Source organism: Daphnia magna, linkage group LG10, assembly GCF_020631705.1.
Source record: "Daphnia magna isolate NIES linkage group LG10, ASM2063170v1.1, whole genome shotgun sequence".
NCBI classification, from domain to species: Eukaryota; Metazoa; Arthropoda; class Branchiopoda; order Diplostraca; family Daphniidae; genus Daphnia; species Daphnia magna.
Genome location: NC_059191.1, coordinates 2,403,876 through 2,429,264, shown reverse-complemented (window position 1 = coordinate 2,429,264; position 25,389 = coordinate 2,403,876). Strand labels below are relative to the sequence as shown.

The 25,389-nt window shown below is 37.1% G+C and overlaps 3 protein-coding genes and 1 long non-coding RNA gene across 6 annotated transcripts; 2 read left to right on the top strand and 2 right to left on the bottom strand.

Moving 5' to 3' along the window:
• Positions 1-2,047: 2,047 nt before the first annotated feature.
• LOC116932335 (mitochondrial proton/calcium exchanger protein) lies at positions 2,048-5,784 on the top strand. Its single transcript, XM_032940109.2, has 4 exons — positions 2,048-2,207; positions 2,276-3,677; positions 3,808-4,340; positions 4,405-5,784. Exons 1-4 carry the CDS (start codon positions 2,166-2,168, stop codon positions 4,687-4,689), a joined length of 2,262 nt encoding a protein of 753 aa, XP_032796000.2. The 5' UTR covers positions 2,048-2,165; the 3' UTR covers positions 4,690-5,784.
• A 3,643-nt stretch (positions 5,785-9,427) lies between these two features.
• Positions 9,428-10,044, bottom strand: LOC116932334. Its single transcript, XR_006651719.1, has 2 exons — positions 9,872-10,044; positions 9,428-9,813 (listed from the first exon to the last, which is right to left on the bottom strand). It is a non-coding gene; the product is annotated as an uncharacterized LOC116932334 (long non-coding RNA).
• A 7,531-nt stretch (positions 10,045-17,575) lies between these two features.
• On the top strand, positions 17,576-22,006 carry LOC116932330 (ribosome-recycling factor, mitochondrial). Of its 2 annotated transcripts, XM_032940106.2 has the most exons (7): positions 17,576-17,734; positions 17,860-18,069; positions 18,139-18,268; positions 20,855-20,901; positions 21,191-21,331; positions 21,403-21,613; positions 21,677-22,006. In XM_032940106.2, exons 2-7 carry the CDS (start codon positions 17,862-17,864, stop codon positions 21,918-21,920), a joined length of 981 nt encoding a protein of 326 aa, XP_032795997.2. In that variant the 5' UTR covers positions 17,576-17,734; positions 17,860-17,861; the 3' UTR covers positions 21,921-22,006. The 2 variants fall into 2 exon arrangements, with proteins under 2 accessions (XP_032795997.2, XP_032795998.2); XM_032940107.2 differs by lacking the exons at positions 17,576-17,734; positions 17,860-18,069; positions 18,139-18,268 and having other exon boundaries at positions 20,733-21,119.
• Positions 21,955-25,380, bottom strand: LOC116932329 (FK506-binding protein 15). Of its 2 annotated transcripts, XM_032940105.2 has the most exons (10): positions 25,257-25,380; positions 24,840-24,943; positions 24,590-24,745; positions 24,362-24,509; positions 24,201-24,299; positions 23,942-24,096; positions 23,803-23,875; positions 23,397-23,729; positions 22,453-23,325; positions 21,955-22,389 (listed from the first exon to the last, which is right to left on the bottom strand). In XM_032940105.2, the coding sequence occupies exons 2-10, from the start codon at positions 24,893-24,895 to the stop codon at positions 22,012-22,014; spliced, it is 2,271 nt and encodes a 756-aa protein (XP_032795996.2). In that variant the 5' UTR covers positions 24,896-24,943; positions 25,257-25,380; the 3' UTR covers positions 21,955-22,011. The 2 variants fall into 2 exon arrangements, with proteins under 2 accessions (XP_032795996.2, XP_032795995.2); XM_032940104.2 differs by lacking the exon at positions 25,257-25,380 and having other exon boundaries at positions 24,840-25,143.
• Between the last annotated feature and the right edge of the window lie 9 nt (positions 25,381-25,389).

The window sequence follows — 25,389 nt, the reverse complement described above, 5'->3', positions numbered from 1 at the left end:
TCCCAATTTGAATTCGTAGTAATGCAGTCACGTAATATCGGGTATTTATGGAGTTAGAAAGAAATAGGATTAGAGTAATCCGGTTTCGATTATTTTCGATAGCCTCATTTGAAAAGCCAAATACCTTTCAACTTATATCGTTCCCTATGCACCCAAAATTAGCAATAACTAGGGCAAGGCAAAATTAGATGTTTTATTCATTTTTTGAAATTCAGACAAATGGTTTCTAAATTTAAGTTTTTGTTGGAAACTGTGATGATCAGAACTACAAAACTGAACGTTTTGTTGTAGAAGTTTCAAAGATTTAAAGCAAACTGAACAAGTTAGACGCCAGGTGACGTTGCTAGCCGTCGGGAAAAAAAATTGCCCTTTCACAATAGCTAAAGTTTTTGTTATATTGTAAATTCTACGAAATGGAACTGAAATTTTTATGTATTGACATTGACAACTCCGTTTAAGCTATCTTACCCGTACAGGGATAATGCACAAATTCAAATCAACCAAATGTTTGAATATTAACTTACATGCTTAGTTTATATCATGTTTCATTCCTGTTAGTGAGCAATACTTTTGGCGGAACAAAGTGGCTATTTCTACTAAATATCCGTTTGACCACAATGATGTGCTTTCTGAAAAACCAAAAATTTTTTTTAAAAAAAAAAAAAAATTTTTTTAAAATAAAAAAGGTCCCTAAAATTTTTTTTTTTAAAAAAAAGAAGAAAAAGGGGAAAAAAAAAAAAAAAAAAAAAAAAAAAAAAAAAAAAAAAAAAAAAAATTTTTTATTTTAAAAAAAAAAAAAAAAAAAAAAAAATTATAAATAAAATCTCACCTCAACTTTATTTTTTTTTTTTTTTTTTTAAAAAAAAAAAAAAAAAAAAAAAAAAAAAAAAAAAAAAAAAAAAAAAAAAAAAAAAAAAAAAAAAAAAAAAAATAATTTATTTTAAAAAAAAAAAAACATTCTAGAAAAGTGGTATGGTTAAAAAAAAAAAAAAAAAAAAAAAAAAAAAAAAAAAAAAAAAAAAAAAAAAAAATAAAAATAAAAAAAAAAAAAAAAAAAAAAAAAAAAAAAAAAAAAAAAAAAAAAAAAAAAAAAAAAAAAAGATGAACAATCCATTTCTTCCATCACTCTTATTATCTTTTATTAATTTTTTCAACCCATTTGCGTCTGCTATTTTCACGCGAGTTTGGTTAAATTTACAACATTAACAAATTACTTCAACATCATGGCTACAATAGAAAGTGACGCTGAAAATTTATACGTTTTTATGGTTTGGTTGCGTTTGGTTGACATGAATGTTGAGGTTCGGTAATTTAAAAAATTCGAGTTTTTTTATGTTACAAATCTTGAATGTAAACGTGTAAGACTGTAGACAACAATGAAACCGCTAGTTCATCGATTGTAAGCTGTAATTCGAACCTGAACTAAGTGAGTGCTAAGCAGCTCCGATGTCAATGTGGCATACCAATTTTTGCATATTTTAAAGATAAGGGCAAAGATTTATCATTCGTTAACTCTTTCGTTAAGTCACCCGAGTAATGAGTATGAGGTTGTTGAATATTGAAGTAAGGTAATTTAAAAAACGAGATCTTTTTCATGTTAGATATCTTTTATATAAATATTGCAGATAACAATGAAGGCTGTAGATTATCGTATCTGAGTTGGGATTCGAACCCGAATCAACTGTGCACTAAGTAGCGTCGATGTCAATAAGGGATACCAGCAAAATTACAAAAAAGGGCAAAACTTAATCATTCGTTAACTCTTTCATCAAGTCACCCGAGTACCGAGTATGTACTCGACTACTTCCCGAGTAGTAACCGGAAGTACTCATACTCGAGTATTACTCGACAACACTACTCTGCAGGACTGAAGCGGAGAAACAATTCAAAGAAATGTGGGTTGAATCTTGAATTTAAAATTTCAGTTCTCGTAAATCTAACAAGTGGACTGGCGAGTGTCGACCCCTAAGGCCACTTTATGCAACTATGCATAGCAATCCAATTCCAGAAATGGCAACATTGGTTTTAACCATTTGTCACTGCTGCAACCAAGCAGACGACCCTGATGATGAAATCATCAGTTGAGCAACCTTTGTAAGCGAATTTCAGATCAGTTTTTTAATGATTTCGGATAAAAGTTAGTAATATAACACATAAAAGTTGGAATGCTCATTCTGAGCGCATCCCGATTCATTCGAGGCGTCCAAGTAACAATTATCATTATAGATTAGATATTTCGAAATATTGTAAAATGTAATTTAAAATATTTTAATAGGCCACATCCAATGGATTTCCCTGTATTCAACATGCAGTTGGACAAAATCTACGGTTTCACCTCTTCTACAGCAGTGCTGCTCATAGGGCAGCCTTCTCCCTCAGTGAAAATAAGAATTCTCTGTATGTCAAGTCAGAGTTCTTGACTGTGCATTGCCGTAGCCTACAAACAACAAGTTTCCGGTCTGATAATGACCCACTCAAACCTTCTTCAAAAGTAGAAGAATCAGTTCTGGCCTTCAAAGAAGATCTGAAAAAAGAGCAAAAGAAATTGGCTGCCATTCAGCCATCTGTAACACCTGTAGTTGCCAAACCATCTCTAGGAAAAAGGATTATGGATGAGCTCAAACACTATTATCATGGTTTTCGTCTTTTGTTTATAGATATCAAAATTTCATGGAATCTTCTTTGGCGTGTGTTGAAAGGGGAAATGTTGTCCAGGAGAGAGAAAAAACAACTGGTTAAGACTTCAGCTGATGTCTTTCGTCTGGTGCCATTCTCTGTCTTCATCATAGTTCCCTTCATGGAATTTACCCTTCCTATCTTTTTGAAGCTGTTTCCCAACATGCTACCATCTACGTTCCAAACAGCCAATGAAAAAGAAGCTAAAATGAAAACAGAGTTAAAGGTTAAACTAGAAATGGCAAAATTTTTACAACAAACATTGGATGAAATGGCTTTGAAACGTGCCATTGGCAGTGGCCATCAGAGTTATACGGCAAAAGAATTTGCAGAATTCTGTTCCAAACTACGCAGCTCAGGCCAGCAGGCTTCCAATGAAGAAATTCTTCGTTTCTCAAAACTATTCGAAGACGAGATAACCCTGGATTCGCTGACACGGCCACAATTGAGAGCATTGTGTCGAGTACTAGAGCTTAGTACAATTGGTCCTAACAGCTTACTCCGTTTTCAGCTAAGGATGGGGCTTCGAAGCCTGGCCGCCGACGACAAGGTGATTCAGAAAGAAGGGGTTGATTCTCTGACTGTCAGCGAAATGCAAGCTGCCTGTCGAGCACGTGGCATGAGAGCATTAGGAGTAAGCGAAATTCGTCTCAAATCCCAATTGCTCCAGTGGCTCGATCTAAGTCTGAATGAAAAAGTTCCACCATCACTTTTGCTCCTCTCCCGCGCCCTCTACTTACCCGACAGTGATGTTACATCTGATCAGCTGAAAGCAACCATCGCCTCTCTGCCAGAGTCCGTGGTGGCCCAAACGCGTGATGCTATCAGCCAACGCCGAGGTAAAATCGACAATGAGGCTCGTATTCTGGCAGTGAAATTAGAAGAAGCGATGATCGAGGAAGAACGTAAAGAAACCGCCGAAAAAGCGCCTCCAGCCGCTGCTGTCCTGACACCGTCCTCTGCCTCTGAAATGCTCGCGGATTTGGCACCCGCCATTCAAGGTGATTAGTAGTGTAGCATTGATGTTTTGGTCAACAATACTAATAATATAACTATTAAGTTCATTATTTCTTACAGTCAATGTATATTATTTGACTTATGATTTTTTTTCTCCCCTTTTCTTTGGTTTAGATAAAGCAAAGGTGCTGACACCAGCGTCAGCTACCGATGACCAGTTAACTTCGGCTGATGTCGCTGCTTTGGAGAATGCTTTGGAAAGTATCGGTGTTCAACGCAAACGGCTCTTGATTGAAAAGGAAGAATTGACCGAGCTCAAAGAAGAAATGGCCGAATATCAAGAAGACATTCAAGAGTTAAAAGAGTTCCTTGACTCTTCGGCTAGCCAACAGCCTCAAGAAAGAAAACGATTGGTTTTACGTGAATCAAAGGGAGCCCGACGTCTGTTTCTTTCGGTCAATCGCATGATTCAGAAACTTGATGGCACCGTCGATCGCTTAGAAGGAAGAGCAGTACGCAAGCCGGATGAAGGTGAAGAAAAAGTGGTTGACGCTGAAGAAGAAAATGTCTCCATAGAAGAATTAATTGCATCTATTCGTCGACTCCAATCGGTTGAAAACTCGGCTAAACTTCAACAAATTGTACAGCTGCTTGGTCAGATTGATCAGGATTGCGATGGAGTTGTCAAAGTCGATGATCTCATGAAGGCATGTACAGCTGTTTGATGTATATTGATAACCCTCATAATGGTTTTTGTTTCTTTTTTCAAAGGTGATCGAATTACTAAGTGATGAAAAGATTCAGATGAGCTCCAAGCAGATGACAGAAATTCTGAATTTGGTCAACAAAGAAGAAATCTTGGAAATGGAAGGAAAAGTCGAGAAGGCTCTTGGGCAAGCCAAAATAGCTGCAGCTCACGCGGCAGCCGCTGCAGTGAACGTCGCACTTAGGGCAAACCCAACACAAACAATATCTGCCGAAAAACTTTCTATGGAAGAAGACTTGAAAAGTCGTGAAAAGAAGGAAGAAGAAAATAAAGGCACGAAGAAAGAGTAAAAGGGTGGCATAACAGCAAACGTTTTTCCAAATCTTGTACAGGCCCAAATTTGATGGATTAGTTAATCCCATTCAGATGTCACTCGAGGATTTTAAGTGCCGACCAGGTGTAACTAAAAAAGCGCATTCTATAAGCAACAGTTTTAACATTTCTGGTTATGTATGTTTTTTTTTTGGTTTTTTTTCTCTTTTTTTTTTTTTTCCTTTTTTTTTTTTTTGTTGTTACTAATAGATCATTTTACGTCAACAATTTGCTTTCGCCTCGCTTTGAAAAGACAAATGGGGCAGTAACTGAATAGAACCTTTCCGCCGATGGTTTGGAATAGAAATTCGGACGTCAGTGACTGGACTTCTATTACCTACAGATAACCATAAAGGCGTTCAAATGAGATCATATACTGCCCCAAATGTTTTCAACATCATTATGTTCATTCAGCTTTAGATGAGAACGTTTTGAATGGGAATTAGTAATTCTTAGCGCTTTCAACTGCTGTTGGCACTTTTGTTATTTAGTGACATCTACCGAGAACAACAACTAATGTCAGTTGAAGGATCTGCGAAAAAATTGACGTTTGCGAACTTCTTTTTATTTTTCTCGTCTCTTTCATTAGCTCTTTGTTAAAATTAATAAAGTGACAGGAAAAAAAAAATTCTTTGAAAGTTAGCCGGCTAGCGTTAAGTCGTGACTGACTGGCGTCATACATTTTAGCTAAATTTCAATTGTTTATTTGATTGACATGGTTATGTCAGTGTCAGGGAAATGCCACATAGTTTTCTTTTTTTGTAAATTTTTTATTACCAACTGATTTATGTAAAAAAATAAAATAAAAAAAAAAAAATAGTCGCGTAGTACAGGATCGCTATCACAGGCGTCTTGGTGCGGCATTTGTCCCTATTTCCCGTTCCTCTGTTTGTTTGTGTTATGTCACGTGCAATTCTTCACGAGTCGCACCGTGTTAAAGAAAAAAAAAATCATTCTTCTGTCTAAATTGTTGTCTCGTGATTTTATGGTTTCATCCGTATCAGTGGTGTTGAGTAACGTCACCATTAGTGAGCATAAAAGCCATATGGAAAATAAAATGAATAGACATTGAATAGTCTAGAGGGTCTAGAGGGATAATGAATAAAATCACAAATATTTTTTTGTCTCTAACTTAACCAAGCTGATCTTTCAGCATGGGACCTGTATGAACCTATCGAAGGATATGCATCTTTCAGCACGGTTCCCAAATGCCCACTGCAGGACATTTGGCATGTCACGACTCGATATTATCAGGTCGTGATTACTCTATACAGGCCGAGGCTAACGTCGCCTAATCCTATCAAACCCAAACATGTAGGAAATATGCATAAATTTCATACCTGGACTGGTTTTCTCAAACCTGAATGCTGCAGAATTTGCTACTCACGAAAGATTTTCTTTATTAAAAAAAACTAGGGGACATCAATCCGTTCGCGAAGTTCCCAATAGGATTCGGCCCTGATTGCTATTGGATCGTGGAAACCTGCTCCTGATTAGATTCTACTCTATAGACACACACGTTATGGACCCCCTACTCAAAATTAAACACTGATTCCAGCTGGAATATTAGTTTTCCCATCAATTATGTCGTTTTTCAATAAAACGCAATCGTAGTATAGTTATAGTGTAAATGCCTTTATTATTGTAATTACTCAAAAAGTAGAAGTCCCAAATAAAAACAAAACACATTTTTGTGATCCTCGTTGAATTTTAAATCTAAATCATGTATAGTTTTTTATATTATTGAGTATTTTAAACGAAATAAATGGGACCAATGCGTTGATGGCGCGCCAGCACTGCCGCCCCGTTTTCTACGTTTATTTTTATAACTATAAGCATCACGTTAAAAAGAACTTGCGTTTCGTGATTGTGGTTCAATTACGAATCGAAATCATGTATTTTTAGCTAAATCTAAAATTTAGCCAAAAATGAAAAAGTGGGAAGGCAAGAAGAAAAAGTGAAAAAGTTTGAGACAAGAATTTTTTTGGAGTTTTTGCGCTCTATAGACTAGACCTAATAGATGTAAGTCAAACATTTCGTTCTTTTTCAAACTTTTTTGTTTATGAATATTTTTTCATAACTTTTACAGTAATGGATGATTTTTTCCTCGTTAAGTTCCAATAATAAATAAAATAAGTAAATTGCGTTACATTGCAGTTGTAGTTTTTTGTCGGATAGACTACTATAAAAGTGGGCGTGGCCTATTTTACAATCACGATGATCTCGCTTGGCAAAGGAGGAAAAGGGGCGTGCAGGATTTCATAAAATGATATTAATCTTATACTGGCACAAGAAATCACAATTGATTTACGTGCAGACTGATGGTATTTATCACTGGATAGCGCAAAAACAAAATGTACAACTCTCTATTTTCACCGCAAATAAGCATGTACATTCTTGATCAGTTGTTGCCTAAGCTCGAGTACACTTTGTTGGTACAGTAGTTAACTCTAGCGGTGGAGACAGGAAAATTCTTTAAAAAGAGAAAAGTTCAGTGGTGAAAACTGCCGTCGGCTTCGTTGCGTCAGAGAACGCGCTTGCATCACACAGTTCAGTTATTCACTCGCAATATTATTACGGGAACTAAAATTGTGATTCGCTGATCAAGTATTAGTAATACGTGTAGATGTCCATCATTGTGAAAAATATAGAAGCCCAAAAATGAAAAAATTGGTTTATGCTCACAATGGGAAATATATTTTTTTTTTTTCGATTTTCCATCTTACGTAATGCCTGATTTCAATGAATTTGGCAAGTGACGTGTGCTCGTCTAGTGTTTCCTTTTCTATCTGTCATTCGGATATTGAAGCGCGCAACATGCCACAAATTGCACGAGGTAGATGCCACCTCATCCATCAGCCACCGAATGACGATTTTGAAGAAGAGCCAGTGGCAGGTAGTTGGTCAAATGAAAGCACCTATGCCTGGGGCGAATGGGTGAGATCAATACTTGTCGGAGCTTGGCCAACCACTGCGAAAGTATATACAGAAAAAAGAGCGTCCACGTGCGTTCTGAAAGGAATATAACCTCTAGCCTCTGCTACATCTATCAACAGGGACAAGTCCATTAGATTGGCTTGAAAAAATATATAGATCTATAAATAAAATACGCAATCTTTTCTCCCACCTCGCACGAACGGGTAACGCTAAATCAATTTATCTCCTTTTTTCCCCGTTTATTCCTAAGAGCCAGTGCTACATCGATCACTATTCTATACCTTATTCTGTACTAGTATACCTGTCTTAGTTCCAAAACTTCATCTTTACTTACCAACCTCTCATTTTCGTATGAAAAACAAAATATTCATGGGGACATGACAGATTTTATTTTGGAGATAAAATAGATTGAATTAAATTTTAAAATGGAAAATCGTGCATTTTATTTTTTGCATGTGGAATAGCACGACGCAAAGGCTACAGACAAATCAGATTAAATGTGAGTATTCAATAACTGCAATAATTTGCGAATTTCTCACGGCTGCTTATTGCATTATTCCTGAATGATGTATTTAGAAGCATCTAAGTGAATGCACTGCTGGCATGCGACCACAGCAGCTACATCCGTCAGTGTCTGACGCCTATAATGGAGTAGCACATATGCGAGCACATGTTCCATCCTACCGGTTAACGCAGTCTATTACTAATTGGGTAGCCTAGTCATCTTCACATAGGTCATTTCAAGGGTTTCATCGAAACAAATGTTTTATATGGTTGCGTAAAAGAGCTGACATGTTGTTAACGTCGAATAACAAGAGAATAACAGAGACCAGCAAGTTCCCTATGGGTCATGAACCGACGGCTGCTAATTTGGGTCTATCACGCGCTTTACAACATTCGTTTATGATTTAAACAATAAGACTAGTATATATCACCATTTTCTTTAAACAGCTGAAGATCGTATTTAAAACTATGGGCTGGACGAAGAAGCAGAACGTTCTCCCTACGTATAATGCATTCGATGGGTCTCTTCCAAGAGTCTTGTATCCAGCGTCGGCTCATTCCATTGGTATTTTCGGTATTTTTGTGAAATGCAACGGTTCCAACGCGATGATGACGAGTTCTATCGCAAGAATAAAATGACGGACTAAATCTGGTAATGCAGCTTCAATATATTGTATTGGAGATGTCCTGCAAGAGTCTAGGTGGGGCAGAAGAATGGCGGCAGTTCAAACAACGGCACTGAATTTTGGGGATATTTTGGGGATGTCAACTTGTTGAGTTGTTTTTCAAGCCTTGTGTAAACAGCGGCTTTACTGACGATTCTTGAATGATGAGAGATAGACAATGGTGATTACGCATTCTGTCCTATTTATTGCTAACCGAAAAAGCCAACGAAATTGTTGTAGAGGGAGATGGCCAATTTGATCTGTGTACCTTATGAGAAACGAAGAATAAATTCGTTAATCGAAAAGATAAAATGATGGAAAAATCTTTTTGTCGTGGCAGTGCGCTGCAAGCGCTCAGGAATTCAATTGGTCTAGATAATTGCGTTGTACATGCCGGAATACCCAATGTTGAAATTGCATTGTTGATTTGCGATGCTATTTGACACTGCTTTCTGATCTCGTGTGTTAGAGCGCTCCTTAAATTCCGATTTTCAGTGTTTATAAAGTTGCCGCTAGGAGAAAGCCCAGCAAAGGCTAACACTGGAATATGCCACGTCCCTTTCAGCGGAACTCGCAAAATATACTCATTTTAAATGTTATTTTCAACTCATCGGGATAAAAAAATGTTTCTTTATTTGCAAGGTTTATATAAAGTACACATCCAGTTCATTGATTGTTTTCTGAATTTATTGATCCATAGATTTCTATTAAAGCGAGAAAATAGGTGAAAATCTGAAATTCTTACAGCATCCATTCTTGAGTATAGTATAGGCTACTTCCGTTATAAAATAGATGCTCCTGACAGCACATGATAGGGGTGGTCCGGTGAAGGCCGGCCACAACCTATAGAGGTGTCACGACGTAGAATAGGATTATGCTCGTGATTGTGCCCATCATCACACGTGATATGTGGACAATCTGCCATACGGTGGGCATTTGGTGGGAACATGCTTGAAATAAAGCAATCCTGCTATAGGTTAGAAATAAGGCAAAGTCCTACAGATCCATTGTTTTGAGTTTAGTGAAAAAACCAAAAAATTTGAATCATTATTACTTTTTAAAATATGAATAGAAGTTACGGACATCCTCACTGAAGGCTGAAAGTAGAAGCCAAATTACATTTCGTTTATTAAATCACGATCAGCAAACAGCACCACAGATACCACCAAACATGCACCACTGTCTTCCGTACAAGAATGTCAGGTTACACGACAAATCCCAATGACGATTCTTTCTTGTCACGCGACCGCTCACGACAGCACATTTCACGTGGTGATTGATCAATAGCATCATCAGGTGCTGTCCGAAAATGAAATCAACCCGTGTAAAAAAAGAAACGGGTTGCTTATATAGGACTATACCGACGTAGGCTCCTCAAAGTTTGTTCATCGATCCTGCTCACACAGCGACAAAGGTGGATGATATCAATACATATATGATACAATGGATCATAACGGTGATTGTATAAATGGAAATGTATAACCTATAATTTTTGATGGATTGTATAGCAATGGAAACCGTGAATTAATTCAAATCAATTTAGATTCGTCGTGCGCTTAGATGTGGTAAGGGATTACAAGGTATATAATTTGATTTCGGAAATTTTATCTTGCGACGTATACAATGAAATCATCTATTACCTGGTCTGATTTTGAGGCACCCATTTTTATTTATTTTTGTTTTTTTGTTTGTTTTTGTTTTGGCTTGGCCAGTTGTTTCTTTTTTTCTTTTCCTGCTATGGTCCGTTTGTTTACATTGCTGTAAGGCTATCTGAAGCATCTTGTTAATCCTCTAAATTCAATACGACGTCAATATCCTGCTTTAGCGAGATGACACTGAATGACATCACCCAATTAACAGAACAATTTTCTGTATTAGGATCTATTCGTTCGCCACCAGCTCCTTCTACTGATTCGAATTGATGCGATTTATCAACCCAGAGATCCTTCGCGAAGGCCATCTCCCAAGTTTTTCAATTCCACTGGATCGAAATAGATTGGCGCTAAATTACATTTATAATACATGCTATTTATAGCACAATTTAGAAACACATTCATTTCACCAGAATTATCAAATTTGGCACGACAACTTCCGCTTTACTCATTCAAATATATTGCCAGAAATTTATATAAGAGCATTATCCTATATAGGCAGCTTAATTCTGCAGAGATCTCAAGGGAGTTCTTAATTAGCCAGATGTTTGCTGACAGTCGCAAATGAAATGACTACCGCAACTAGCTGTTGATCGTTACGATAAAGTGAAAAGTGGCCTCCAGAGCAGTTTTGTTATTAGTTTTTGGTCGACAATAACTTCGTTCCAGATCTGGCATCAAAACACAAATTGCAAGCAAGGTCGCTAGGGCATTATTTTATTTCATTACAATCGAGATAAAATAAATGGGAAAAAAAGACCATATAATGTTCCTTTTCCGGTTTTAATGTAACGTAGTTCAGTTCCATCAAAAGCGACATAATTAAATCATGCAACAGCCACATTCTAAACGCAGAATTTTTTTTTAAAGCGGCATTCATGATTATTTTTCTTCTGTTAGATTTTTTGACCCATTTCTGTTATGTGTTTCTGTTTCTTCCACTATTTAAAAAAAAGATTCCAATAGCTGCAGCGTGTCCGTTTACTGATAAAAGTGTTGATCACTCTATATAGATTATGGTGGCACTCTACAAACCTCCAAACTAATCTTCTCGTATATTGTAAACCCCCCCGCTTGCGTGAGCTTAACTTGCTACAAAGTGCGGGAATAAAACATACAGTTCTTCCACTCGAACTGTCAATCTATCTGAACAGTTTTTTTTACTCCCCCTTAGCTAAAGTCCAATGAACGGCGCATTGAGTACATCGCACGAATGGTCGCTGGGTATATATAAAGAGTCAATTCACTTATCGAACATAGAGCAACTCTATTCGCTCAGCACGTCAATCACTTGCCGCGTTTACTGCGTTAGCCGTTTACAATTGACAACGGAGCTCGACTTGCAGAGAAGAACAGCTTTTTTCCAAGTTAATTCTTTTCAAACTGTATTTTTTTTATTTTTAAATATCGTCTGTTCGCAAGTGTTTTAGTTGGCTATTCTTTTCAAATGGTTTTAGTTTCTTGAAAACATCGAACGGAAGGAAAATACGCATAAGAAATAAAAGTAAAGCCAAGGATGTATGTACGTCGCTTGGGTATTCGATGGTAGCCTATACTATCCACTTAGTAATAAACAATGGCTACGTACAAAGACTTTGCCGGATTACTACCGAATTTCAGTGACTATATATGTAGTCTACCTTGTTGTCACGTCGTATGTGTCCTGGCACTGTCCTAATCCAAACTTTTTACCATCAGTGGGATTGCAGTGTGTGCTGGTAGAAAAAAAAGGGAGTTGGCCGTTTGGATAAAAATAATAGGCAAAAGGGAAAAAGAAAAATTCCAGTTATAGATCGCAATAGGATGAGCTTTTGTCTTTATACTTAAATTGGTCATATAGTACATATATTTTTTTAGCCGGGCTGAAACGGCCGAGTGCCATCGTGACTAAACGTATAGGTTATACGTAAAAGACCTGCAAAGGACATTTCTTTTTTCAGAGCAGTTCTATGGATTGGACTCTCACACAAAGTTCACAATATACTGAGAAGCGTTTGGTTTACCAGTTTCCCCTATCCCCCGTTCCTTGCTTGTGAGAAAGTACAAACTTTTAAAACTACCATCCGTTTGGCAACTTTGATAACAACGGTTGAATAAGTTGAGAGAGGCCCATCGGTAAAGTGCTTAGCGTCGACAAATTGCATGAATTTCGTTTTGGTAGAAATAAAAGGAAATAGCAAACAGATATAAGAAAGAGCATTGCTGTTCGATTAATTATATAGGTGATGTCATTTAGCGTCACGTCGCTATAAAATATAATATTGACGTGGGATTGGATTTGAACGATTAATAAGATCTGCGCAATCCGCCATTCTATTGGCCGGCACTCGGTTGTTTTTACTAAATTTTTATACATTCCCAGAGAGTCATCAACATTCACGCATTTTTCTTTTTGATTTATTTTTGTTATACAAAAACTTTTAATCGTTGTTGTGCTAATACGGTGGATCGACATGTAGTGGAATTTGCAACTTGGCCATCTGTCACGGACTAACCGGAACACAGCCGCTAAAACGTGCAATTGCTAATGAATAAAGAGTGAAGATAGCACTTTTTTTTTCTTTTAAAAAGCACCCAGCCTTATAACCACACAACTTTTTTCATTTGCGTAAAACGCGTGATGATGTTCTTGATCAGTCATCAGGTGAAACTGTCGAACGCGGAGACAGGAAAGAATTATCATTGAGATGTGTTGTGTAAATCTGACACTATTGTATAGTCTGTACGGTCTATTGCAGTCTGTATACGGAAGACAGAACTGCATGGGGTACGTTTGGTGTTACTGGTCGTGATTTAATAGAATGAAATTTAATGCCTTCTACTTTCGGGCTTCAGGGGACGGACACTTACCAGCCCCAACTATATGTTATACCGGAAGTACTCCATTGAACTGCGTACTTTACATAAACCTTGCAATAAAAAGACATTTTTTATTGCGATACATTGAAAAAAAACGTTTTAAATTTGTATTTCGTATTCTAGAACATAACAGTGAAGTTATTAAAGAGTTGAATTGAAAGGGGACGTGGCATATTTCAATGTTAGTCTATATTGGGTTTTATCCTAGCGGAATGTTTCAAAAACATGGAAAATTGGAAAACAGGCATTATAACGCAAACACTGCTGGCCGTCGATCCAGAAATAAATTTAGTCCACTATTTATCATATATGATACAAAAGTATGCAGAAATAGCGTACAAGAGTCGGATACTTAATGGATGATCAAATTAAATTTTTTTACCATATGATCAACTTCAGTAAACAAAATTCGAATTCTGTTAACTTCCTTTTTTAAAACTGCCCTGCTGGTACAACAATAACAGCAATTCAGAATTCACGTTCTACATAGAAATGGAATCGTGAATCATCAATGAAACAGTAAACTGCATTCTTGTGGTAGCAACACGTAGAAACAATAACACGATTGGCTTTTGGCGACGTGTAATACGTGTCAGAAACATTTAATTTTGTAGCAAATGATCCACTGCCTTTACAAACCCACGGGACGCTTACAAAGATTAGAACGCCTATACCAAAGCCAAAACTCATTTCTGCAAAGCTTTGTTAGTCCTAATCACGTTATACGATTCATAAACGTGCAAGGTATAGAAAATAACGCACCTAGCATATATGCAATAAAAATAGCACGTAAAAGATGACTTAGGCTTTTTTAACCGTGTTTAGCATTCACGTCGTATCATTCAGCATCGGCATATTTTGTGGCAAAGTTATTGAGTTTCGGCTTATTTGAACGGTTCAGATTGCTTTCCCAGTGTGATGGTCTATATATACAGACGGCATGCTATATACATATACCTCAAAATATAGCACTATATATATAAGTGTACGCTTTAAGAACGCGCGTGAACGTTAGCATAATCTTATGGATCAGGGATAAAAAATTTATGCTTGGCGGTTGAACTTCTAAAACCTGTTTTCTATTTACCTTCTTTCGGCATAAATTACCATAAAAACGAGGCACATGCGGCGTTTGTTTATTTTTATACAAGTGCGCATCAACGCGCTCTCTATATATTTTATTAATTAAATAAGATAGGCCTAACCTTATTTTCAGGGTTCCTCGGCTCCGTTCTAATTTGAAAAAGACAACACGGACAATAAAACAAGTTTTTGCCGAATACTGTTAAAGCGTTAAGTAGCTTTATCTATCACACCTCACCGTCAACTAAGCAAATTGCAATTTTCAATTTTGAAGGAAATCAATTAGAAACCAAAAACATTGGAAGATAAACACCAATTAAAATTTCCACGAGTTTACATGCTTTAATAATGAGCTTCGCAATCAAGTATTAGAAGGTGTTAAGTTGTGACTGCGTAAACGATGGACCTGAAAATATATAAACGAAAGAAAACAATATAGTACTGTAAATTGGCGCTAAATCAACGTGACGCTGTTTCACGCTCGTAGAGACGTCGTCTCTGCCTGATGTCTTTACGAATTCAGCAGATGTACAATGCTGTCACTTAAGCCGATAGAAAATCTCTGGTGATTGCCTAACTCGATTAGGGAAAAGTAGGATTTCGAATTGACTCGCATGGCTGAATTCCAGATGTGTTATTCTAAATTAGATCTTTTCCTTTTGCTTCTCGTATAGTAGAGTCAATAAAGTTCGTTAGCAGAACCCAACAAAAGACGTGGCGCAGCTATAGGTTAGGTTAGCACCTAGGAATATTGCCGTGCGTTGTTTGAGGTTTCTACTAAATTGAATATATAATAAACCAGTTCAGTTGCATTTAATTACTGTGTTTAGTCTACTCGGTTTGCACAACGGATATTGGTGTGGTGTGACTGCAGTAATCAGCCTATCCTTAACAATTTATTTCACCCCCTATTCCGGTTGCTTATTCATTGCTAGTCTCAGCAGAATACAATCCATCATAAGTGATGAGAGAATCAACGTTATAAAGTGGTACTGGTTTTCGTCATATTCCTTAATATCAGGCCTATATGCATAATACAGAAACCAACTTGTAATAGTTCACGAGTTTCTAAATGTTAATCTGTCGAAAAAAACGAAAAATACTAAGCATTTCATGTCTAAAAGGGCTGATCTTGTTTGCGCGCAACTAAATATTTGAATGATGCGCATATTATTCCTCAAATAAAATAATAACAGCTGATGCAATTTTCTAAATGAATACTGCACTTACGTATACTGTACGTAGGCTAGACTACTTATATTGTTGTCCTTTTAGTTTATCCTCCATTCAGTAAGAACTGTCGAATAAAGTATAAGTGCACTACACCCAGGAGAATGGAGAGTTAAACCTCGATGATACGACCCTTATATGTAAGCGAGGAGCTGGCAACTGATTTAAATCTCGTATACACCTATGTTAAGAATAGTTTTGAATCTATAGGCCTCAACCTGTGTGAATCTTAAATCAAATTGAGAATCTTAGGCCAAGATCTAATGTCAATCTAAGCCAAAATTGAGAATCTCGTATACACTTTGCCAGGGAGTTGCCAACCCCTCGTCTGTAAGTACGTCAGCAGACGAAAATTGAAACCACATGACATAGTACGAATGTTCGCCAAAAGGTCCGTGCGTCAGAAGGTTAATATAGATCCATTAGTTTGCTGCAAATTGGCATTTTGAAATAGCCAATAGTCTTGTACGAAAATGGAGATACCTTAGTAAAGGATATGCGTAGGCTATATAGTATTTGCTCACTATTCTATGCCACACACACGCGTTCAGAGGTATGGAACATTTTTGTAATTATGGCTCGTTAGTCGCAGGTATAGGTAACAAACGAGGTGTCCAGTAGCAAAAGATATTCCAAGAGCAGACTTGTGACAACCTAATATCTTCCAGCAATAAGACCTACTGTATTATCCTAAATTAGACACATTTTATTTTTTAGCTATGACAGTATGTCAATACTCTGCCAGAAACGTAGCCTGTATACGGCATTTGCCACAAAAATTCAGTTGGAAAAATTAGAGAATTTGTTTTCGCCGTGGAACTTCGCGGACTTGACGCAAAGTTGATAATTAAAATATGCATCACCTATAGAACGCTGGCTATATACAAGTATATTTACCCCAAAGATACATTTTCATTTGAGTGGAGGAAATAAAAGTACACACATTGCATTTGTGTCTATAATTCTATACTTTCGAAAAACAGATAACAAACCATTATCGAACGCGGCATACAGTTTTTTTGGATGGATTATTGCTGGCATTGCTGTAGTTGTTTCACTTATACCCCACAATAGGGGAGCAGAGAGAGGCTTGATCAAATTAAGTTAAATATTTAAAAGTTCAATCGAGTTATGCCTGCCATTATGTTGATTACTATTCTACGCATAGCAGACTGTTAATACGCCTAGCCTAGTTATATATACGTACAGTATTTTATTTTTATTTTTTTTTAAAGCTGGGCTTATCTCTAGCAGGAGTATAGCCCGAAATGTATTGGCCGAGTCATATATACATATTAACAAAATAACAAACAAAACAAGCTGCATGAGTATGAACACTATAGGGAATATACACAGGGGAACCTGGGCCTATATATATATGTACAGTATATAAGACACAATACAACCTGGACGATTTTTCAATAGTCTTTATGTATATAGACCCTAGTGACACTTGGATCTATCATTTTTATTTAAGCAAAGACTATACAAATATCAAATAAGGCTGACACTAAACGAATGGTCTATAGCCTATACAATTTTGATCGATAACCCGAGAATCGCCCTTTTGTGTATTTCAAAACACACACACAGGAAATGAGAATTTCGTCCGCATCTATTTTAAACGATAAAACAATAAAATAAAATTCCACTAACTTTTGTTTCGTATTATATCGTCATAGCATCTAAGCAGGTGAAACTACACACACTTGATATTGCCGAATAAAAGTCACACGTTTTGTAGACCGCACAAAATCATTCAGGCACTTCCCTTTTTTGTTTTTATTGGAACTTGTCTTATTTCTACGTCCATAACGTGGCAGAAATCGGAAGAGTCAAATGGAATGCAAGATAGGATTCTTCACGATCGGATATGAGCAGGCGTGCTACTACCGGTTGAACTTGCGCGCCCACCAGTTCCTTTGGACGTGCGCCCCGCTGTACGGCATCGCATTGTGGGGGGCCTACGGCGTTGCTATATCTACTACGCTTGATTGAGAAGCCGTGCTCAGATCTGCTTTAGCTTCAGGACACTAAGGATTTCATCAGTTTCATTACTGCCGAGCGACACACGTTTTGTTCAACACAATCAGGTTTGTTTCGTTACATCTTTACAAAACGGTTATAAGCGGCTCAGCCATTTGTTTAGTCTACATGTGGAAATTAAAGAAAAACAAATAATTATATCGGATTTTTTTTTCCTAACGGATCATGTAAGGAATGGAATTCTGTCCGAAGATGAGCTGCTGGACTGCGCGCACTGTTCTTCTGGTGACCTTTGTGGTTTTGCTAATTCATCAGGACAGCCAGCAAAATGTCGCCAGCGCCTCTCCTACCCCTGTCATTGGCTTTGAAGATTACTCTGAAGGTAGGGTTAATGCCAATTCGATACAGTTTGAGAAATTCGATTTTGCTGGATTAGATGATGGTATGTGGTTTTCGTTCCACCAATTATGTTACTCTATCCCTTTTTTGTGTATCTTCTATGACGCCATAGATCGTCTTAACGTCGAACAGCCCAGCCTCTACGAGTTGTTACTTCAGCGTGAATTGCTGGCAGACAAATTGGATTCAGAAGGCCGTGGCCATTTCGTCGTCCGGAAATCCGACCGTTCACCATCACTTCGGTAAGAGTTGCCCTAAATTGAATTGCGGAGGCTATACGAGTATTTTTTTTGTTGTTGCTGTTAATATGTCAATAAATTTATTTTCATTTTCACGCAAGACTCCGTTTTGGCCGGCGAGCAGATCCTGATGTTCCTCGTGTCAGTGCCACCAGCCAACATGACTGAAGAATGAAGGATAAGAATGAGGCAGCAAGAAAAAAACCCCCAAAAATACATGCCGATTCATTTTCTTTAATTGCATGATGTAAACAAAAAAATTGAAATGCTTGGGGACAGTGGACTGAAAAATGTTCTACGAAACAACAACTCGAAATGATCTGATATTCCTTTTCACGGGAAGCTTTTGTATTTAATTATGATCGAACGCTTTTTGGAATAAGGGCTGCAATATACGCCCGGACAGTATATCAGATATATTATTGGTGTAAACCTCTTCTGTCCTCTTGCGCGAAATTAGTAACTTAATGGTTTTCATTTCCAATACATATTCAAATCAATACATACTTTTTTCCATCACTCAAACGTATATTGTATTTGTTTTCCCTCCTTGTTTTCAGCCATGTGTCGTTTGATTAATAAATGGATCAGCACGTAAACCCCGCATAGTTACCGTTAGTTTTTCAGTTAGTGCTGTCAATTGTTTCAAAGGTTAGATAACAACAAATTAGAGCAGGGTTGTAACACTATCCGCACCAATTTCATACATTTGGCTTTATCAATACGTCTCCTATTGTTAGTTGCATAGTTAACACCAATTTTAAACGAGGACAACACACAAACTACAGGGTGCCACCCGCAGTCTTTTATTGTTATTGTGTGTCATGGTTGCTCATTGCGACAAAGAGCACCAACGCTTGCTACAGTGAGCATAGTATTACAATAATATAACACTCAATACTTCATGAAGTTGCTTTAAATATATAAAACAAAATTTCTGAAACATCCAAATGGGACCTTGATTAATATACAATGGCCGGCTACTGCAATTAGGTAGTCCGCGTAACAGTTCTAATAAGTATAAAGGTCATGCCATTTAAGTATGAAGCGACCATATTCCAAACCTATTCACAAATTCGAAAATGTAGAACATGTTATACACGTAGCAGAGGTGATGAAATCTTTTGTTAAATGACAGTTTCAACGAACGGTGACGTGCAAAAATTCCATTTCCATATTAAGTCAATGAATTAGATTTCACGATTATTCTTGCCAGCGTGCAACTGAAATTGAGCTAACGAAGTACTCATACTTTATTCTGTTGGAAGCATACTGACGGAGCGAGGACACGAGATAGCACTATCCAGCCGAGATATTAAAAGACGATTACTTTCCTACAGACGCCTTGGTCTTTTATCGATTTTCGTTAACAACAACTTTCCCATGCGACAATATTTTGTAACGAAACAGAACGAGTGGTTTACGTAAGTTGTTCCTTGTACATTTATACGGGCGAAGGTAATTAGAACGGGATAGGCTAATAACTGTCAATGTGTGTGTATCATATTGTAAATTTACAATTATTACGACTTAGACTTGTACGCTTTGTTTATGCAGACTATGATGGAAGACTACTTGGTCAATAATTTTAGATGAATATGCTTGGTAAGATGAAGACATTTTTATAGGAACGTTATATTCGCAGTGCCTGCCTTGTAGGCAATACCTACTACCTATACAGTCACGCGCGAAGTCTTTTCGTATATCTTCATTATACGTTTTATCGCATTTTTTTTACACAGTAAAGCGCACCTAATCTCTATTATTTTGCGGTAAAGCTAGACAAACTAAAGAGAAATGTTGTGTTCGTCGTTGAATATTTTCGTAACATATGCAGAAACAGAAACAGGTACGACCTGCCAAGACGAATTGCCGTAGCCTACAAATCACTCAGCTAAGCTGAATTTTATTTTAAAACAATGGACAAATGTCACTGTACAGGCCACAGAATTTAACGCACAAAGTCTTTTTAAAAGACACATTTTCCCTTCAGAAATCAATTTATGTTATTCCAAGAGAATTTTCGTGTGTCATTTCCTACCAAAACCACATTTGAGATTATCTATACAGTTCAAATCTAGATTAAACGTGCAACTGTTTTTTTAGAGCATGGTGTGTCAAGTTTAACAGCGCACGCCCAAAAAAAAATGTGTAATTGGCACAGCAGGCAATGTGGCTTCGCTAACATTCTATCATAGGCACATAATAATCAAACAGCAATGGACTGATCACATCCATTCTAGGAAAATTTATTTTGAGGGGGATCCCGTCAAACATTTCTGGAATAAATACAGTCCCGACGTCCCGGCCTTGCAGTGAGATAGATCACGGCAGAGTCATAGATCATAGATTACAATCAATCTAATCTTAGACCATGATCACGGTGCAGGCAAAACTACCATGCGTGGACTTATTAATAGGGAAATGTGAATTTCAATTTCGTCAGAGTCATAGGGGTCTATGACTCTGATTTCGTCAAAAACTTTGGAATCGTGAAAAAGCCTTGCGCGGAATTATTAGCAGACGAGCGATAGTTTTTCGTAAACGCTACAGTTTCAGTTTGTCAATATTGACATGTCGTATTATCAGCCGGCTCTTTTGCTTTGCAAGTATAACCTGCAAAATGTTGTTGGCAGGTATGCTGTACGGCTATTTCGAAAGACTGAAAAAGTTTCTTGTGATAATGGTGGACTGCAATCAATGAATGCCGTGCACCAACCCAAGGTTAGTATTGCAAGGTATTTTTCAACACTTGGTACCACATCACTTACAAGATGGTCAGTCATCAACCAATGGAATACTAATTTTAAAAGCGAACGATTCTATTCCAAAGGGAAAGAAAAAGGCGACAAAAGTAAAAAATATATATATACATACATTTATTGCAAGTAATGCATTATCATATTTCTGTTTTCAACTGTTAAGAGAAAAAAGGTCCAGTTCCTGTTAATGAGACTGAAATAGGAGAACTTGTTAATGTCTCAAGGTTAAAAGAAGATCTTCAGAAAGGATTTGATCAACTCAAGAGTGACTATATGAAACATTTGTCTTTGCGCTCAGCATCTGGTAAAACAGCTTGTGCACATTGTGATAAGACGTCATCAAGCATGTCTTAATCTCTGTGAAAAATTTTTTAGGGTCAATTGAGAACCTTCAAGTTAACTTTGAAGGAGAAACTTATACACTTCAAGAAATTGCGCAGATTGGAAGGAAGGGATCCCAACTAATAGTAGTCAATTTATCAGGCTTTCCAACAGTAATGAAAGATGTCCTAAAAGCTATTAATGATTCTGGAATGGGTCTGAACCCACAACAGGATGGGACAACAATTTTCATCCCTGTTCCTAAGTACGTCATGGTCTATTTGCTACAGACATGAAGAAAAATTATCACTTCTTATTTTTGCAACAGAGTTACAAAAGAGTATCGTGAAAGTCTTGCCAAAAATGCAAAGATTTTGTTCCAGAAATTTAAGGATCACTGCCGAGACATACAAAATAAATACATCCGGGAAGTAAAGAAAAAAGAAAAGGAAGTCTCTTCTGATCTAGCACACTCTGTTCAGCAACAAATTCACAGCATGGCTGAGCTGTATGTTTCTGAAGGTGAAAAAGTCATGATTGATAAACAAAATGAGCTGTTAGGGAAGGATTAAAATTTCCTAATTGTGAAATAATTGCCATGTTGTCTCAATCTGTAACTCATTTTCTTCTTAGTAAGTATAATCTTTGAACAACACTACATCATCAGTTTAACCAGTCGTCTTCATTATCAAAGTCATCAAATAAAGGGGGTGGGGGAGGATCGGGCTTCCACACTGTTTCATGTTCGTTTTGCAGACTAGCCGCTGCTAGGGAACTATGTAGCGATTCTAGGAATGAAACAGAACGTTCCTTGCTTTCATTCTCAGGTTGAAGTGTTTGAACAATCCCTTCTTGAACGCTGTCCCCATTTTCCTCTGTAACAGTAGGTCCATTATCTTCCTGAATGGCCGTGTCCACTGCTTCCACAGAAACTTGTTCCACTACGGGCGTAATGCAATCATTTTCCTTCTCGTCCACCTTTTGCGAATCAAGCATCGGTTTTGCTGTTGATTCTCCACTCAAAACCGCCAAAGTAACATCCTGTAAGGGATACCAACATAAAAAATAGGTGATTTTATAACGCAAACAAATAATCTTCTTTACTCGTATGACAGTTGAAACGGTTGATTTAATGGAATGGAATGCGTAGCTCTCCCCAGGAATGAATTGTTTTGTAATTTCTTTGTACACCTTGTTCATAATAACTTTTACTTGCTCCTCCAAGGATCCCTGCTCTTGAGTAGAATAATATTTGTTCTTAATTTCCTTTTCAGCATCTTTAAGCTTGGACTGGAGATCCTCGACAACGCTCCTGGCGTCTGAGGAATCTTTTTCCAATTTTTGAATATGCTCTTGAAGTTGAGAGATTCGTTGTTTTTTTTCTTCTGCAAGCCGCTTAGATTCCAAAATAAGGCTTTCAACTTTGGTTGATTTTGATTCGTAAGAGTTTAACTTTTCTTGCATCTGGTCATGTTGGCTTGCGATTTCTTTCTCCTTTACTAAGGATGCATCTAACAAAGCAGCTAATTGCGTGTTTTCTTTTCGCAACTGATCTAGCGTTCCATCATTCTGACTATGGGTGATTGATTTGAGATCCTCTTTAAAACGGACATTCTCGTCTTGAAGTTGCTGTATTCGAATGCCAATCTCTTTTTCCCGTTCAGATTTCTCCTCAATTTGATGAAGCAATCGATTGTTCTCTTCTTTTAGACGTTGGATGGTGCCATCAAGCTCCTTCTGGTTTGCAGCCCATGCCTGTCGTTCGCTGGCAAGTAAATGATCCAGCGACTCCAGTGGATTAGCGGAATTCTTGTCTCTCTTACTTGAGGCGGATATCTCGCCTAGTATAAGATTTAGCGTGTTGGCGTGTTCGTTTGACTGAACCTGAAGCTTCTCCAAACCAGTCGTCAATGCATCCCAATATGGCCCTTCTGAAGGTTTATAGCGATCTTTCTGATAGGAATCGAAACCGCCAGTCTTGTAGAAGTTGTCCGAAACAAACAGACAATAATTAATACCATCAAGCTAACTAGCATGCATACAGTTACCTTTTGTAGTAAATGATCAATCTTGTCAGTCAAACGACAAAGATGCATACGAACTTCACTACTATGCATCCTGTTTTCCGACATTAACGTATCAAAATGCTGGCTATTACCACCCACTGTTCCAGTAAAAGCAGGTGGGAGGAACTGCATCACAGGAAATGGTTGTTGCCCTGTAGAAGGCTGATGCGATGGAACGAGCACAGAAGTAAAGGCACTATTGAAATCACACCGATCAGGTTGAGCAACTATTCTGGGAGTAGGCACAGGTCGGGGTGGTTTCCCAGCTTTACTTCGTACTTTATGTGGTTCTGGCTCCGGCGATGACTGTATTACCTTTGGTAACATTAACACAAAATGTTTAAAGGAAGAACGCGACATACAGACGGTAAATAAATAGCGCTAATACTTGTTCGTGATCACTATCATCCGCCACGATCGCTCCATTTAAGGGTAGAATAGGCTGACCAAGTTTGGCCATGCTATAGTTATTTGGAATACAGACACATATTTTATAAAGCGACTTGGACTATTTATCGGTTATTTACCGCGACATAAGTTTAGTTTTATTCGATCCGTCTGAGCCAGGCATTCGGTTTTGAACAAGACTTGATACCGGTCCATCTATTTTATCAGTTGCAATGACACATTCAGCCACTGAATTGTTTATGGGCTCAACCAACATTTTTTTCATGTGATCTATCTAACGGTAATCAAAGATCATCATAAATAATAGTCATATCTAGAACACAATAAACACCCACTTTTTTTTCAATATTTAAAAGGGCATGCACTATCATTTCTTACCTCAGCTAAAAACTTTTGAGCAACTTCTTTTGTATCAAATAAAACTGCCCAGTTTTGGCTGTAATCATCATTGAATGTACAAAAGTTGTTTGGTTGGCTCTGCAATAATAAAGCATTAATCATTTTAATTATTTAAATGAATCAACATGGTGACTACTTACAATAATCATAAACTCTGAAGTGATCCTTGCACTTGTTAAGGGTCTTTGTTTATCTTGATAGAGAATCATTTGGTAAGTTTTGCTTTCATTCTCACCCAACAATGCCATTCCTATTTTCCCAGGAAGTGGTTCATACTTTTCATTGTTTCTGTTTTGTTTTTTTTTGTTTTTTTTTCAGATAAATAAAGATTATATGACTTACTATTATCTTTGATTAATGTACCCTACAATTTGTAACACATGACAGCAGCTGCGACAACAACAGCTTGAGACATGTTGCTCAGAAGCGGTTTACTTGTAGGCTGTTTAGGTGCTGTGTACACCAATGACTTTGAACTTGATTGTTGGACATCCAACTCGTGAAAAATTGAAGCTAAATTCGAACTAAGATGGAATTAGATTTCGAAATTGGAACACAAAAGAGTAAGTAACTCTGAATATTAATTTCTTGGAAAAAATATTAAATCGTGAGGATTACTTGTTCGATAGCGAGCAAAAGTCATCATCCTCCTCACTAGGAAAGCCAAATGACATCTTCACTGTTCAGCTAGATTCTTAACGTTGCGATGTCGATTTGATTTACTATAATTTCAACGATTATTACATTAGAATATCATTACCCAGTACGCTCAAGACTACAGATAACGAAGGAATACGTAAAAGATAAACAAACTAGCCATCTAGCGTCAATCTCTCAACTAGAAGTAATATATATAACGCAGTTGCGTGTCCTTAATACGTGTTTTAATATGGAACTCCTCCCGTTTGCTCTGTAATATTTACTATTTATTTTTTTCAATTTTATATTCCAATGTAAATAGATGGTAAAATTTGAATAAATTTAAGGTTTATAGTTAGCGTGACTGCAATCTAGACCTAGTCGTATAAATCATACCAATTTCTTCGTTGATATATCGACACAACAACAAAGAAACCTAGCAAACATCTGCACACACAGAAACAAGTTTGTTTTTCCGGTTTCGTTTTTGTTCTGTCTAGCAAAATTATTTATAAAATATTCGGTAACT

Excerpts from the sequence above, each read along its gene's own strand:
- LOC116932335 (XM_032940109.2), top strand. The coding sequence starts at position 2,166 with ATGCTCATTCTGAGCGCATCCCGATTCATTCGAGGCGTCCAA. Across the intron at positions 2,208-2,275 it reads GATTCATTCGAGGCGTCCAA|GCCACATCCAATGGATTTCC; the intron begins GTAACAATTATC and ends ATATTTTAATAG. Across the intron at positions 4,341-4,404 it reads AAGTCGATGATCTCATGAAG|GTGATCGAATTACTAAGTGA; the intron begins GCATGTACAGCT and ends CTTTTTTCAAAG.
- LOC116932330 (XM_032940106.2), top strand. The coding sequence starts at position 17,862 with ATGGAATTCTGTCCGAAGATGAGCTGCTGGACTGCGCGCACTGTTCTT. Across the intron at positions 18,269-20,854 it reads GACCGTTCACCATCACTTCG|CCGGCTCTTTTGCTTTGCAA; the intron begins GTAAGAGTTGCC and ends TCGTATTATCAG. Across the intron at positions 20,902-21,190 it reads CTGCAAAATGTTGTTGGCAG|AGAAAAAAGGTCCAGTTCCT; the intron begins GTATGCTGTACG and ends TCAACTGTTAAG.
- LOC116932329 (XM_032940105.2), bottom strand. The coding sequence starts at position 24,895 with ATGTCATTTGGCTTTCCTAGTGAGGAGGATGATGACTTTTGCTCGCTA. Across the intron at positions 24,746-24,839 it reads TTTTGCTCGCTATCGAACAA|TTCGAATTTAGCTTCAATTT; the intron begins GTAATCCTCACG and ends ATTCCATCTTAG. Across the intron at positions 23,876-23,941 it reads AAAACTAAACTTATGTCGCG|CATGGCCAAACTTGGTCAGC; the intron begins GTAAATAACCGA and ends AAATAACTATAG.